Genomic DNA, 17607 nt, shown 5'->3' on the forward strand with positions numbered 1-17607 from the left:
GCTTTTTGCCTTTCTCTATAGAAAGGTATTAGAATTTTTCAGATTAGCATCACTGTTCTCATACAAATAGGCAACGCAAATGTCAAGCACTAGTTTGGAAAAATGATGCTGACTGTGTGACATAAACACTGAAGCATGCTTTTGTGAACTACTCGAATCAATCTGAATCAATTGGTGTCAAAATTAGTATCCAAAATTATTTAATAAAAGTATGAAACATATTTTCATGAGACTGTTATGAAAGAAGAGAAAGGCATTATCACACCACTAGGTGGATTAAGAAGGGTTTTTTTCAATTTATCATTGAGGTACAGCACCGAGCAACGCAACTGGCTAAAACGTACCTAGAATTGCTCTGGCTAAACGCACCTAGAATTAGTCTGAACAAATTGTTGTTACTAGATAGAATTCAGAATTGAGTAACTTTAGCAGAAAACCCTAGAGTAATGAGAAATTAGAAAGATGTTTGTTTTTAAGCTAAAGAGATAACGTGCGTTATTGGAGTTCGTGAGAAAGAAAAATCTAAACTATGAACCGATCGGTAATAGACTTCATCACAAACCGTGTATCGAAAATTTTTTGATATGAATAAGGCGAACTTTAGTGAAAGATACAATGTTACAAATTCTGGAAGCGAAGACTCAAAAGCTAGCTAAATTCATACACTAACAAGAGTGACGATATCAAGAAGCGGAAGCGTGTCAGTTTTTTATTGGCGTTTATACTTACCCTTTCTAGGAAAAATCTTCAATTTCATAAGAAAAACGATACTCTTTGTACTCTGTGTGTATTTTTTAATAATAAAATCATTTAAATCTATTTGTTAAAACTGTGGATAATTCATTTAGTGCGGAGTCAGCGACGGCTTGTCCAACATGTTGATTAATTTGTTGCTTCATGCCAAATGGAATTGTGTGAGGGATGGAAGAAAATCCACTAGGCCTGCTGTTGATGAGACAAATAAATATTTATTAAATACATATAACTTTGTTCAACAATCAAATTTCGAAATAAAATAATGAGATCGAAAGAAAAAAAACCCTTCTTAATCCACCTAGTGGTGTGATAATGCCTTTCTCTTCTTTCATAACAGTCTCATGAAAATATGTTTCATACTTTTATTAAATAAATTTAGATACTAATTTTGACACCAATTGATTCAGATTGATTCGAGTAGTTCACAAAAGCATGCTTCAGTGTTTATGTCACACAGTCAGCATCATTTTTCCAAACTAGTGCTTGACATTTGCGTTGCCTATTTGTATAAGAACAGTGATGCTAATCTAAAAACCCTTCTTAATCCACCTAGTGGTGTGATAATGCTTTTCTCTTCTTTCATAACAGTCTCATGAAAATATGTTTCATACTTTTATTAAATAAATTTAGATACTAATTTTGACACCAATTGATTCAGATTGATTCGAGTAGTTCACAAAAGCATGCTTCAGTGTTTATGTCACACAGTCAGCATCATTTTTCCAAACTAGTGCTTGACATTTGCGTTGCCTATTTGTATAAGAACAGTGATGCTAATCTAAAAAAGCCTTCTTAGTCCACTTAGTGGGATTTTTATATATCTTGAAAAATCACCATAGGGTACATGAAATTTTCGAAATCGAAAAAAAATTTTTGATGCCAAACGGCTTAGAATTGCATGAAACGTCGAGATTTGGTTTGAGTTTTTTTTTTAGATGACACTAAATTTCGATGTTTTATGCAGTTTTAAGAGTTTTGGCATCAAAAAAAATTTTCGATTTTGGAAATTTCATGTACTCCCCCCTATGGTGCTTTTCCAAGATCGAAAATTGTCAAACCTTTACCATCGTGCAGCACCCCTTAAGCATGTCCGATTTAGGTCAAATTTTGAATGAAAGCTGTTTTCGAGGTGCTCAAACTTTTGAGCACTAGAACTTAACGAAAATAGAGGTGATCCCAAAATTTTGGCACCCTTATATATATAAGAGCGGTAGAAATCAACGTGTTTTGTCGGTTACGTCACTTATACAATCATACATCTGGAACCAAAAGTCACAACCATTTGATCTTCGAACTTGATCAATGGCCCAACAGTAGCTTTCAAATAAGCCCAAGTTTGTTAAAATCGAATCAGCCATCTCTGAGAAAATTGAGCGCGTTCAAATACAACGCTTTTTGTCGGTTACGTCACTTATACAATCATATCTCCGAAACTAAAAGTCACAGCCATTTGATCTTCGAACTCAGCTTTCAAACGAGCCCAAGTTTGTTCAAATCGGTTCAGCCATCTCTGAGAAAATTGAGCGCGTTCAAATACAACGCTTTTTGTCGGTTACGTCACTTATACAATCATATCTCCGGAACCAAAAGTCACAGCCATTTGATCTTCGAACTTGATCAATGGCCCGACAGTAGCTTTCAAACGAGCCCAAGTTTGTTCAAATCGGTTCAGCCATCTCTGAGAAAATTGAGCGCGTTCAAATATTTTCGAAAAGTGCACACACATACACACACACACACAGAGAGACATTTTCCGATCTCGACGAACTGAGTCGAATGGTATATAACACTATGGATCTCCGAGGCTCCGTTCGAAAGTCGGTTTTTTCAGCAATTCTAATACCTTTCTATAGAGAAAGGCAAAAAGCCTTCTTAGTCCACTTAGTGGAATTTTCATATATCTTGAAAAATCACCATAGGGGGGAGTACATGAAATTTTCGAAATCGAAAAAAAATGTCTGATGCCAAAAGGCTTAGAATTGCATGAAACGTCGAGATTTAGTGTCATCTCGAAAAACATTTTTTTTGAAAAAATCGACTTTTTGGGACTTAGAAAAAATATGAAAATTTTTCTAAGTCCCAGAAAGTTGATTTTTTCAAAAAAAATTTTTTTTTGAGATGACACTAAATTTCGATGTTTCATGCAGTTTTAAGAGTTTTGGCATCAAAAAAAGATTTTCAAGATCGAAAATTGTAAAACATTTACCACCGGGCAGCACCCCTTAAGCATGTCCGATTTAGGTCAAATTTTGCATGAAGGCTTATTTCGAGGTGCTTAAACTTTTGAGCACTAGAACTTAACGAAAATAGAGGTGATCCCAAAATTTGGGCACCCTTATATATATAAGAGCGGTAAAAATCAACGTGTTTTGTCGGTTACGTCACTTATACAATCATATATAAGGAACCAAAAGTCACAACCATTTGATCTTCGAACTTGATCAATGGCACGACAGTAGCTTTCAAACGAGCCCAAGTTTGTTAAAATCGGATCAGCAATCTCTGAGAAAATTGAGCGCGTTCAAATACAACGCTTTTTGTCGGTTACGTCACTTATACAATCATATCTCCGGAATCAAATGTTACAGCCATTTGATCTTCAAACTTGATCAATGATCCGATAGTAGCTTTCAAACGAGCCCAAGTTTGTTAAAATCGGTTCAGCCATCTCTGAGAAAATTGAGCGCGTTCAAATACAACGGTTTTTGTCGGTTACGTCACTTATACAATCATATCTCCGGAACCAAAAGTCACAGCCATTTGATCTTCGAACTTGATCAATGGCCCGACAGTAGCTTTCAAACGAGCCCAAGTTTGTTCAAATCGGTTCAGCCATCTCTGAGAAAATTGAGCGCGTTCAAATATCTTCGAAAAGTGCACACACATACACACACACACATACACACACAGACATTTTCCGATCTCGACGAACTGAGTCGAATGGTATATAACACTATGGGTCTCCGAGGCTCCGTTCGAAAGTCGGTTTTTCCAGCAATTCTAATACCTTTCTATAGAGAAAGGCAAAAAGCCTTCTTAGTCCACTTAGTGGAATTTTCATATATCTTGAAAAATCACCATAGGGGGGAGTACATGAAATTTTCGAAATCGAAAAAAAATGTTTGATGCTAAAAGGCTTGAAATTGCATGAAACGTCGAGATTTAGTATCATATCGAAAAAATTTTTTTTAGAAAATATCGACTTTTTGGGACTTAGAAAAAATATCAAAATTTTTCTAAGTCCCAGAAAGTTGATTTTTTCAACAAAATTTTTTTTTGAGATGACACTAAATTTCGATGTTTCATGCAGTTTTAAGAGTTTTGGCATCAAACAAAATTTTCGATTTTGGAAATTTCATGTACTCCCCCCTATGGTGCTTTTTCAAGATCGAAAATTGTCAAACCTTTACCACCGTGCAGCACCCCTTAAGCATGTCCGATTTAGGTCAAATTTTGAATGAAGGCTGTTTTCGAGGGGCTCAAACTTTTGAGCACTAGAGCTTAACGAAAATAGAGGTGATCCCAAAATTTTGGCACCCTTATATATAAGAGCGGTAAAAATCAACGTGTTTTGTCGGTTACGTCACTTATACAATCATACATCTGGAACCAAAAGTCACAACCTCGAACTTGATCAATGGCCCAACAGTAGCTTTCAAATGAGCCCAAGTTTGTTAAAATCGAATCAGCCATCTCTGAGAAAATTGAGCGCGTTCAAATACAACGCTTTTTGTCGGTTACGTCACTTATACAATCATATCTCCGGAACCAAAAGTCACAGCCATTTGATCTTCGAACTTGATCAATGATCCGATAGTAGCTTTCAAACGAGCCCAAGTTTGTTAAAATCGGTTCAGCCATCTCTGAGAAAATTGAGCGCGTTCAAATACAACGGTTTTTGTCGGTTACGTCACTTATACAATCATATCTCCGGAACCAAAAGTCACAGCCATTTGATCTTCGAACTTGATCAATGGCCCGACAGTAGCTTTCAAACGAGCCCAAGTTTGTTCAAATCGGTTCAGCCATCTCTGAGAAAATTGAGCGCGTTCAAATATCTTCGAAAAGTGCACACACATACACACACACACACACAGACATTTTCCGATCTCGACGAACTGAGTCGAATGGTATATAACACTATGGGTCTCCGAGGCTCCGTTCGAAAGTCGGTTTTTCCAGCAATTCTAATACCTTTCTATAGAGAAAGGCAAAACCCTAATACTTCAAGCAAGGATTTTTGAACTACATAATTTCAAACCTAAAGCATATTGTGTTCTAAAATTTATGTCGAATAAATAACACTATTATTTTCTTACTTTTCTCAACGTTTCGTTTTAGACTCGTCAGTGCAGAGAAGTTCAAATTAAACTGCTTAGTGCAAACTTAAACAGTTCAACTTGAAGCAGACGTAAAATTGATACAATATGCAAAACATTTATTTAATTGGCACCGAAGTGCTATGTCTTTACTGACGTGCCGAACGAAAGGTCGTTTTCAACTAATACTGGTCGATTCAGGTATGGTCATATAGGGATTATCCAAAGTTTGTACTTAGGGCACATAATCGTTATTTTTCTTTACGTTCCTTTTCAGACTCGCAGGGCAAAGCAGAACAAATTGAACTACTAAATGCAACCTTAAACAGTTCAACTTGAATCGCAAAGCAGGCGTAAAGTTCATGCTATTTGCACATAGCGGCTTATTCCGATTTCAGGCTACCTAACTGTTCGAAGAGGATTGCTACGATTATAACAGTTCTGTTAATTCTATCTATACAGTAAACAGTGTTGGCCACCTAAATTTGTGTTTTGCAAATTTACAACCAATAAGTTCACTCAATCATTATGAAAAATACATTGTATGAAAAAATATTAATTGTTTGCACGGATGCTTCGTAGATCCACTTGATCGATCCACCTTACTCGCTACGCCTTTCTTCTTCTTGTACCAGTCGGATTAGATTCAAGAAACATTTTCACTGGGCTATCGTTCGACATCATATGACATGCCCAGCCCATCGTAGACGTCCGATTTTAGCTGTCCGTACGATGAGTGGTTCTCTTAGCAGCTATTGCAATTCATGATTCATACGCCGTCTCCACGTTTCGTCTTCCATCTGCACTCCGCCATAGATGGTCCTCAGTACCTTTCTTTCGAAAACACTAAGGACGCGTTGGTCCTCCGCAAATATAGAACAACCGGTTTAATGAGCGTTTTGTAGATGTTCAACTTCGTGCGGTGGCGTACGTTTTTCGATCGAAGGGTTTTTCTGAGAAAAAGGACGCACGATTTTCTGCAAAAATACGTCTCCGAATTTCTCTGCTGGTGGCCTTATCGTCGATCACCAGTGAGCCCAAATACACAAACTCGTCAATCACCTCGATATCGTCACCGTCTATCAATATTCGTGGTGGGAGGCGTAGTGTTTCTTCTCTGTATCTTGTGCTTCGCCATTCTGATGTTCGTCATAGTACTGCTTCCACCTGTTGATCACCTCGCGTTCTTTCGTAAGAAGGTATCTCTGCATATTTCGGACTGTGGCGTGTAGCCTCTACGTGAGCGGTTCACCTTCCCATAGAACTTCCATGTGTCGTTTGCACGGTACAGCTGTTCCATCGCTTCTTGGTGGCGCTTTTTCTTCCGGAAGACCTTGTTTGGTCTGTTCCGCGCCTGTCTGTATTATTCCTTGTTCGCTCTCGTGTGGTGTTGCAGAATCCTCGCCCTGTCTGCATTCTTCTCTTCGATTAACTGCTGACATTCGCTGTCAAACCAGTCATTTCCTCGATTCAATAACATCGTACTTAGTACGGTTGCAGAAGTGCTACTCACTACGGACCTTATATTCCTCCAGCCGTCTTCAACAGTCGCCGCGTCAAGCTGCTTTTAAGGCGTCGTAGAAGAATCGCCCGTCGATGATAACGTGGTCGATTCGATTTTCCGTATGTTGATCAGATGATCTAGAAGTGGCTTTGTGATTATCTTTGCGTGGGAAAAAGGTGCTTCGAACTACCATTCCCCGGGAGGCTGCAAAGTTTACGCATTATTGGCCGTTGTAATTTGTTACCGCGTGCAGGCTCTCCATCCCGATCACAGGTCTGTACATTGCCTCCCGACCTACCTGACCATTCATTTCACCGACGACGAGTTTTACATCCCGTAGTAATTTGTTCGCCGCGTAGGTCTTTGCCAACTATTCCGAGTCGTATTTCTTTCTTGATTGTGCTTAACATGTGTTTTCCGGGCGTCTTGTTAGGCCTGCACCAACCTCCTATCTCGCCAGAGGGCTATCGTATCAGAACTGTTTAGAGTCCCACACTGACACAAGGACGGTAATCAGCTGTTCCTAACATGGAGAAAAGACGCTGTTTCGAGCCGCCTCAACATGGGGAACAAACGCTCGGGTATGCTTGCTCTCTGTAAAGCGAAGACAATCCCCCTTCCCCGTCAGCATACGACCAAGGTCCCACCGGGGTTGGTTACCCGATCTTTTCTATGGTTACTCGTACCCCAGCCGGCACCGCGAGGAGAGATAGGAGTTACTGGACAAGAAGCTAAGAACTACTTTGGGGCCTGAACTACGCATTGGGGCCTGAATTACGCATTCATCCAGTAGTCCAACGCTGTCGTGTCCAATGACTTTGAATTAAACTTTGTAATAGTTGATAATAACGTAGGGGGTTCGATGGTACGTTGGAATAATCAGGATCTGTCAAACACCTGAGCGATGTTCCGGTTAGAAAAAGACCAGAGTTAAGACATCCAGTTCAGTGGGGTCGTCGGAAAGTGTGGTGTGCGGACGGTTATTCATATTACCCTCAATTTGTGTGAGAATAGTTGTGAAATATTCGAAACTTAATTTTGTTTTTTCAACCGTTTTTGAACTTTTTGCTGTTTTTACGGCTGTTTCCCACAGCCCTATGAAACTCGGTGCTTTTGGAGCAATGAAATGCCAAAATATTCCACGATTGGTACATTCGTTAGCAATAATATCTTGGCTATGCTTGTTGTTGAGAATACTGTACAGTTCGATGATTCTGTTCTTTGCTCCAAGGAAGTTCGTGCCGTTAACCGAATGAGTTTCAGCAGGCATTTCTCGACGGGCGAAGAAACGGTGTAACGCTGCTAGAAAGGCATCGGATGCACCGCTTTTGTGGCGAGGCATACAAAGACAGCGATGAATCCTGTTCGTGAGGCGGCCAGCCAGTGGGTGGGTTTAAGATAACCTGGTCTGCAATAATCCACACCTGTTATAGTAAATGGGCGAAAGGGAACTATTCGGGCTTTTGGTTATCTACCTTGAGGTTGGGTTATACGGATTGTAACGGAAGCAGTTATGACAGTTGCGCAAACAAAATTTACCAAATTTCTTCCTCTTACAGGCCAAAACTTTTGACGTATAGCGGATAATGTCATCCGAGGGCCAGAGTGAAAACTCTGGGTATGGAAATGCACTGCGATGAGATAAGATAATAGGTGTTTGCTAGGTAAGGCTATAAGATGCTTGGTTTAGTATCTTTGATAGGATTGTTGTATTCAACCCCAAAGGCGTATTATACCCTTTCATCGAGAACCGGACGTAGTAGCTTAAACGATGACTGGCGCGAGACGGGTTTTCCTTGTTTCAAATCATTCAGTTCCGGTACAAATTCCTTGAGCTGTACACTTTTCGCTAATGCTTGCTTGGCTTCGTTTAACTCATTTGTACTTAGAAACTATTCCTTAGTGTAATTGTTTTTGGATCGGCATCGGATTATAAAGTGTAGCATGCATGTGGTAACAGGAACCAGACGCCGAAAGGATGAGTGTCTACTGCATTTTCCAAGAAATATGATATGAAGTCATTGCAAGACACAAATCTAAAAAACAGGGGAGCGTGCCACTTGAGCCAAATGATTCTGTATCCGGATTCCTGAGCATGGCCTTTTCATTACTCTATGGCAATTCCACAAATGATTAGTAAGTCATCTGACTTTCAATCCAATCTATATATAATATAGTACAATATAACATAATGTTATATATGTGGTGTGCTTCTGTGGCTCAGTCGATTAATGGATGGACTTTGTGACCCATTGGTTGGTTAACGACTGGACAATACGCAATTCAGACCCTAATGTGGTTCTAGGCCTCTTGTCCAGTAACTCCTATCCCTACCTCCCCGCGGTGCCGGCTGAGGTACGAGTAACCATAGGAAAGATCGGGTAACCAACCCCGGTGGGACCATGGTCGTATGCTGTCAGGAAAGGGGGGGCTAGTCTTCTCTTTACAGAGAGCGAGCCTACCCGAGCGTCTGATCTCCATGTTGGGGTGGCTCGAAACAGCGTCTGTTCTCCATGTTAGGAGCGGCTGATTACCGTCCTTGTGTCAGTGTGGGACTCTAAACAGTGCTGACACGATGGCTCTCCGGCGAGACAGGAGGTTGGTGCAAGCCTTACAAGCCGCCCGGAAATCACATGTTACGTACGATCAAGAAGGAAATACGACTCGAAATAATCAGCAAAAATCTACGCAAAGAATAAAGGACTACGATTGGAAGCTTGGCACAATTGGAATTGCAAATCGCTTGGCTTCCCAGGATACGACCGAATGCTGCATGATGAGCTTCAAATCCGCGGCTTCGATGTCGTAGCACTGCAGGAACTTCTATGGACGGGACAGAAGTTGTGGAAAAGTGGGCATCGAGCGGCTACCTTCTACTAGAGCTGTGGCACAACCAACGTTCTAGGAACGGGATTTGTACGACAGCTGACCACGGGATACCTACGACAGCTGACCACGGCGGGATGTAAAACTCGTCATCGGCGACATGAATGCTCAGGTAGGCCAGGAGGCAATGTACAGGCCCGTGATCGGGCTGGAGAGCCTACACACGGTAACAAACGACAACGGTCAACGATGCGTAAACTTTGCAGCCTCCCGAGGAATGGTAGTTCGAAGCACCTTCTTCCCCCGCAAAGATATCCACAAAGCCACCTGGAGATCACCTGATCAACATACGGAAAATTAAATCGACCACGTTCTCATCGACGGGCGATTCTTCTCCGACGCCATCAATGTCCGCACTTACCGCAGTGCCAATATTGATTCTGACCACTACCTTGTCGCGGTTTGTATGCGTTTAAAACTATCGACGGTGCACAGTACTCGTCGCACAGGAACGCCGGGACTAAATCTTGGACAGCTACGTAGCATTCGTACTGCAGAAGAATACGCGCGCCAACTGGAGCTAGTACTACTAACGGAAGAGCAGTTGGCGCGGCGACTCTTGAAGACGGCTGAAGGAACATAAGGCCCACCGTGAGTAGCACTGCTGCAACCATTCTAGGTATGAGGTTATGGAGTCGAGGCGAATGTCAGCAGTTGGTCAAAGAGAAGAATGCAGCAAGAGCGAGGATGCTGCAACAACGCACTAGAGCGAACGAGGAACGATACAGACAGGCGTGGAACAGACAAAACACGGTTTTCCGGAAGAAAAAGCGCCACCTGGAATACCAAGATCGCGACGCGATGGAACAGCTGTACCGCGCAAATGACACACGGACGTATTATGAGAAGGGGAACCGCTCACGTAGGCTACACGCCACCGGCCGAAATGTGCAGAGATACCAGTGGTAACCTTCTCACGAACGAACGTGAGGTGATCGACAGGTGGAAGCAGAACTATGACGAGCATCTGAATGGCGAAGCACAAGATACAGAGAATGGTACAGGAATCAATCTGGGTGCACGCTCAGACGACGACAGATTCCCAGACCCTGATCTGTCGGAGATAAGTAAGGAGATCGGCAAGCTGAGGAACAAAAAAGCCGCGGGAAATGACCAGTTGCCAGGCGAGCTGCTTAAACATGGAGGAGAGGCACTGGCTAGAGCGCTGCACTGGATGATTTCTAGGATTTGGGAGGAGGAGATTCTACCGCAGGAAAGGATGGATGGAGTGGTATGTCCCGTCTACAAAAAAAGCGATAAGCTAGACTGTTGCAATTATCGCGCAATCACATTGCTGAACGCCGCCTACAAGGTACTCTCCCAAATCCTTTGCCGTCGTCCTTCACCAATAGCTAAGGAATTCGTAGGGCCGTACCTAACGGAATTTACTGGATCCCGCGCCACTACGGATCACATATTCGCGATAAGACAAGTGCTTCAGAAGTGTCGTGAATACAACGTACCCACGCATCACTTATTCATTGACTTCAAAGCGGCATACGACACAATCGATCGAGAACAGCTAAGGCAGATAATGCACGAATACGGTTTCCCGGATAAACTGACGCGATTGGTCAAAGCAACGATGGATAGAGTGATGTGCTACATCCGACTATCTGGGACGCTCTCGAGTCCCTTCGAATCTCGGAGACGGCTACGTCAAGGTGATGGATTTTCTTGTATCTTGTTCAATATTGCCCTGAAAGGTGAGATTCGAAGAGCGAGGATCGACACTAGTGGCACGATCTTCCGAAAGTCCGTACAACTTTTTGGCTTCGCTGACGATATTCATATTGTGACACGTAACCTTGAGAAGATGACGGAAACTTACATCGGACTGAAAGCTGAAGCTAGGCGTATCGGACTGGCCATAAATGCGTCAAAAACAAAATACATGAGAGGAAGAGGATCTAGAGAAGAAACACTACGCCTCCCACCACGAATATTGATAGACGGTGACGATATCGAGATGGTTGACGAGTTCGTGTATTTGGGCTCACTGGTGACCGCCGATAATGACACCAGCAGAGAAATTCATAGACGTATTTTGGCTGGGAATCGTGCGTACTTTGGACTCAGAAAAACACTTAGATCGAGAAACGACCGCACGAAATTGAAAATCTACAAAACGCTCATTAGACCGGTTGTTCTCTATGGCCACGAGACCTGAACTATATTTGCGGAAGGCCAACGCGCCCTTAGTGTTTTCGAAAGAAAGGTTTTGAATACCTTCTATGGCGGAGTGCAGATGGAAGACGAAACGTGGAGACGGCGTATGAATCATGAATTGCAATAGCTGCTAAGAGAACCACTCATCGTACGGACAGCTAAAATCGGACTTCTATGATGGGCTGGGCATGTCATAAGGATGTCGGACAACAGCCCAGTGAAAATGGTTCTTGAAACTAATCCGACTGGTACAACCGAGTTATGTGGAGACATATGCTTGATACAGCAAAGGACACCCCAGGTCTATAGCTGTTAGCTCCAGCTCCTCTTCTGATCCATTGATTCTCGGTTCAAGTTGGAGCTGTCGCTATCAATAATGTTATATAATATAATATAATATAATGTAATATAATATAATATAGTATAATTCAATATAATAGAAAATAACACAACCTATATATACAAAACAAAGTTTCAAAATGTATGTTCTTACATCAAACTAAAATCGCTCAAAAATGAATCCCGTCGAGCTGGATCGAATAGTATTTAGCACTATGAGTCTCCAAGGCTCCGTTCGACAGTCGGTTTTTCAAGAAATTCTATTAACATTCTATAGAGAAAGGCTAAAACCAAATTATATTGAAATTCCAATATGAAGGACGGTTATAGCGTGATGGGTTAGTCGATGCCTTTCACGCAGCCCACCTGGGTTCGATTCCTGACCCCGCACATAAGCTCAGGAAGTGTTTATATAATCATAATATCATATTATGATATGATATTATCGACGACACGACCTGCCACTCGTCTATTAAAACTGTATCGCAAATTTAACTACCCCTCAGTAACTGGTAATGTCAAAACGAAATTCTTGGAAACAATTTTGAAACTGGCAACCCATGTTGATAAATTATTTATTTTAAATAACAGTTACCATAACCTTGGTTACTGCTTAGTGAAGACTTGGAAAATGTAAACAAAACAAATGGCAAAAACGCGTATTTCATAACTAAAAAATAGAATGCCTCCATTGGAAGATCTCTTTTGTGCAGTAAGTTGCAAGTACTAACGAGATGATACATTAAAAGAAGTCTATTTGTAGGAAAAAGACATTCCAAAAACAACTGATCTAGAAATTATCAAATATACTGCCCTGCAAAAGCTCACTAGAGAATTAGTCACTATACATATCGTTCTCCTCCAGTATGGGACTGTCCATAAAAGACGTCACGCCGCAAGGGGGAGGGGGGTGTTTCATAAAACGTGACCTTTTGTGACAGGGGGAAGGGGGGGGAGGTTTTTGGAATGTGACGTCCAATATTTTCAATGAGCGCATTTTTGAAATACCTAATTATATTACTGCTTTGCCCTATTTCCTGAAAAAATCTCCACAATAAACGTTTACATTCTATAGAGAAACGTGTATTTGTTGATGTAAAAGCTTCTTTATGTAAATTCGGAAATGAATGATGCAGGAAATCATTTCTGTTGTGATCAGCAAAAGTTCACGGAGGAGCGAGTAAATTAGCGAAATTAATAAACTTTGCCTAATATGAGTAAAAAAGAAAAAGATGCATTTAAACGGTTTAACTTAAGTTGTGCACTGACAATTTTTTCAGTAATTTGATTTTCTAGCATTGATAATAGTATATCATAAGAATTTCTCTTATCTGATTCTGATGCAGTTTATTCTATTGTACACCATTTGAAAAAGAGCGGGAGATCAACGATTTTAGACGTAGATCATGTCATATCTTATCTTGATTATATGCGATTTTTCTCCACCAACATCAAAGCTTATCGAATCATCCAATGATTGAACTTACATAAATCAAGAATCATTTTAGCTCAAAATCACTACCCATTGTGTGACGGAAGATCAGTACCGATATTGATCGATGTGATTTAAAATTCACTGATCAAATGATCATGAAAAGATCATGAATTTCTCTAAAGAAGTTGAACAAATTAAATCATATAATAATATCATATAATCATATTCTTTCCGGAAACTTTCTAAGGTTCTTAAAAAACCTCAGAAACCAATTCCTGCTCTCAAGGAAGGAAATCAAATACTTCTTACAAATGGCGAAAAAAAAACCTTTTAGATGGTCGAGTTCTCACTTGCGCATTTATCGTGTAACAATAAAGCTCCGGGGTTAGACAAAATCAAATTAAACTTGTTGAAAGATTTGCCTGACTCTGCCAAAAGGCGCTTATTAAATTCATTGAATAGGCTTCTTGAGGATAATATTGTCCCACATGACTGGAGACAAGTAAGAGTTATCGCCATTCAAAAACCAGGGAAACCAGTCTCCGATCACAATTCGTATCGGCCGATTGCTATGCTTTCCTGTATCCGGAAATTGTTCGAAAAAATGATTCTGTTTCTTCTAGACAATTGGGTCGAGACTAATGGCTTACTTTCAGATTTCCGCTAAGGTAAAGGGACGAAGGATTGTCTTTCGTTGCTCTCAACCGAAATTCAAATGGCGTTTGCTCGTAAAGAACAAATGGCGTCAGTTTTCCTAGACATCAAGGGGGCTTTTGATTCAGTTTCCATAAACATCCTATGTGAGAAGTTGCATCAGCGTGGTCTTTTACCAATTTTGAATATTTTTTTGTATAATCTATTATCCGAGAAATACATGTATTTCGCGCATGGTGAATTGTCGACAATACGATTCAGTTACATGGGTCTTCCTCAGGGTTCATGCTTAAGCCCCCTTTTATACAACTTTTACGTAAACAACATTGATGAATGTATCAACACATCTTGCACGCTAAGACAACTTGCCGACGACAGCGTTGTGTCTATTATAGAACCCACAGCTGTCGATCTCCAAGGACCACTGCAAGATATCCTCGACAACTTGTCGACATGGGCTCTTCAAATGGGTATCGAGTTCTCTACGGAGAAAACTGAGCTGGTTGTATTTTCAAGGAAGCGAGAACCAGCACAATTACAGCTTCAACTAAGGGGTGAAACCATAGCTCAGGTCTTCACATATAAATATCTCGGGGTCTGGTTCGACTCCAAAGGCACCTGGGGATGTCACATTAGATATCTGAAACAAAAATGTCAGCAGAGAATCAATTTTCGTCGTACAATAACCGGAACTTGGTGAGGTGCCCACCCAGGAGACCTGATCAGGCTTTACCAAACAACGATATTGTCCGTAATGGAATATGGATGCTTCTGCTTCCGATCCGCCGCGAACACCCATTTCATTAAACTGGAAAGAATTCAGTATCGTTGTTTGCGTATTGCCTTAGGTTGCATGCAGTCGACTCATACGATGAGTCTCGAAGTGCTCGCGGGCGTCTTACCATTGAAAAATTGATTCTGGGATCCCTCATATCGATTGCTAATACGATGCGACACCTTGAATCCGATGATGATTGAAAACTTCGAAAGACTTGTCGAGCTCAATTCTCAGACCCGTTTTATGTCCTTGTATTTTGATTACATGGCTCAGAATATTAATCCTTCTTCGTTTGCTTCCAACCGTGCTCATTTCTTGGATACTTCTGATTCTACTGTGTTTTTCGACACTTCCATGATAGAAGAGATTCGTGGAATTCCGGATCACGTGCGCCCTCAAGTGGCCCCAAATATTTTTTATAATAAATTCAGAACAGTCAACTGTGAAAAGGTGTTTTACACTGACGGATCATACATCAACAGGTCCACAGGCTTCGGCATCTTCAATCAAAACATCACCGCTTCTTACAAACTCAGTGATCCGGCTTCAGTTTACGTCGCAGAACAAGCAGCTATTCAGTACACCCTCGAGATCATTGAAACCTTGCCCAAAGACCATTACTTCATTGTCACGGACAGTCTAAGCTCAATAGAAGCTCTCCGGGCAATGAAGCCAGGAAAGTATCCCCCATATTTCCTGGGGAAAATACGGGAACACTTGCGAACTTTATCTGAACGGTCTTATTTAATATCGTTAATCTGGGTCCCTTCGCATTGTTCCATTCCGGGCAATGAAAAGGCAGACTCATTGGCTAAAGTGGGTGCATTGGAAGGTGATATTTATGAAAGATCAATCTGCTTCAATGAATTTTTCAATATCTCTCGTCAGAAAACTCTCGAAAGTTGGCAAATTCATGGAGCAATGGCGAACTGGGACGATGGCTACATTCCATTATCCCTAGGGTATCGACGAAACCTGACGCCAGGTCGAAGCTACTGGAATCCCTTAGGGCCCGCGGTAGACCGCCTGAGGTTCCGGTTCGGGATGTGTTGGCGAGTAGGGATTGTTTATATATGCTTCTCATATACCAGTACCTTAAACACATTGATATACAAGTGCAATGTGTTATTCCTCGCTCAGAAAGTATAATCTCCACCTACAGGTTCGACACTAACATCCGACCGATTCTCTCGATCCACGTCCTTGTCCACCATCTTCATTGGAACTAACAAGATCTTTTTTGTGACTAACTTTTTCGTTCCCCCTTTTCTGTCTCTTCACCATCTCGATGGCAACTAATTAGATCTCTGTCGTTTTCAGACATTTTGTTTCCACATCCCCTTTTTTACCACGTTTTCCACAATATTTACTACTCTTTTATTTTCTTCGGCAATATCATCATCACCGCCCACGGAAGACCGCTCCAGTCGAAAACCAGCATGCGGGCCACCCGCCGGGCCTTCGTAGCCTGGGGGTGTTTCCCGCGGACCCACACGGACCAACGCCAGCTGGAAGACTCATGCAACACTCAATTCATCGACCACTGCCATTACGATTTACGAGAACCCGAGATGACATAGTCTAATGATACTATTATAGTTTTAAGTTAGTCGTTAATTAAGATTAGAAAATACCCTTGGCATCTTAGAGCTTAAGCAGTGTGCCTAAAATTATATTACAATATTGAATTTAAAAAAATGGCGAAAAAGCTCAAAAACTTGTGCAGCAGTTCGAGAGTGTCCACAATTTTAATTTGAACTTTGTGAGTATTATTGATAATGAAGTCTCACTGAAATATGATCATATTTCAACTCAAGTGTGATTACAAGATAACATTACTGAGACGAATTTTGATTAAATTAGGTCAATTATTAGAAATTTTAAATACATGAAAGCCACTGGTAATAATTGAATCTTCAATATTCTTATTAAAAACATTCCCGATCTTGCCTTGAGACTCTTGGTTAAAATTTTCAACAAGTGTGTTTCAGGGAAAGTATAATAAATATATTGAATGTTTATATCCTCTTATAAAAAATTCTAAACTCTGTTTAAATTACAAATTATCAATTTATAAACAAATTTTCCGACCACCCATGCTTTATGCAGTACCTTTTGGTCAAGTTGTTGTTCTACCAGGAAGAAAACGATCCAAAGGATTCAGAATAAAATTTTGAAAATGATTTTGAAGCGTCCTCCCCGGTTTAGTACAAATGAGATACAAGACTCACAAATATAGAACCATTAGATGTAATGTCACATAATATTAAAAACAACTTCCGACAAAAATCGATTCAATCTTCAATTGAATCGATTCGCTCTCTGGATTAGTTAGTAAGTTAGTATTTTTCAAAATGTTTTTCTTCGATTCTCAAAAAATTAACCGAAATCGGTTTGTTTGACCGACTGCTGATATAAACTATCAATTGGAAAAGATTTGAGGTCGATTTAGAATTTTTTTAAGGTTTTTCCCCATTTTAAGTGATGGTATAAAATTTTTAACACACTTTACCCTATATTTCCTGATCCGGAAGTCGAATCCGCATGAAATTCAGGAATTACGTATGGGACCACAGGACCTTTAATTTGAACTTAAGTTTGTGAAAATCGGTCGCGCCATCTATGAGAAAAGTTAGAACACATATTTTCATTTTCATGCGCATTTTACCCCACAACTCCCGAACCGGAAGTCGGATCCAAATAATATTCAGGAATTTTTTATGGGACCTCAAGACCTTTCATTTGAATCTAAGTTTGTGAAAATCGG

At 40.7% G+C, this 17607-nt stretch overlaps 1 protein-coding gene across 3 annotated transcripts in view; it reads right to left on the reverse strand.

Annotated features, from left to right (window-relative positions):
- Positions 1 to 771: 771 nt before the first annotated feature.
- The window catches only part of LOC131429748 (dynamin), a 1035717-nt gene continuing 1018881 nt past the window's right edge, over positions 772 to 17607 (reverse strand). For all 3 annotated transcript variants that reach the window (XM_058594080.1, XM_058594078.1, XM_058594079.1), the window contains one exon: positions 772 to 945. In XM_058594080.1, coding sequence (XP_058450063.1) covers positions 807 to 945 — 139 coding nt within the window. In that variant the 3' untranslated portion in view covers positions 772 to 806. The remainder of the gene's footprint in view (positions 946 to 17607) is intronic.

This window comes from Malaya genurostris, chromosome 2 (assembly GCF_030247185.1).
Source record: "Malaya genurostris strain Urasoe2022 chromosome 2, Malgen_1.1, whole genome shotgun sequence".
In the NCBI taxonomy this organism is placed as follows: Eukaryota; Metazoa; Arthropoda; class Insecta; order Diptera; family Culicidae; genus Malaya; species Malaya genurostris.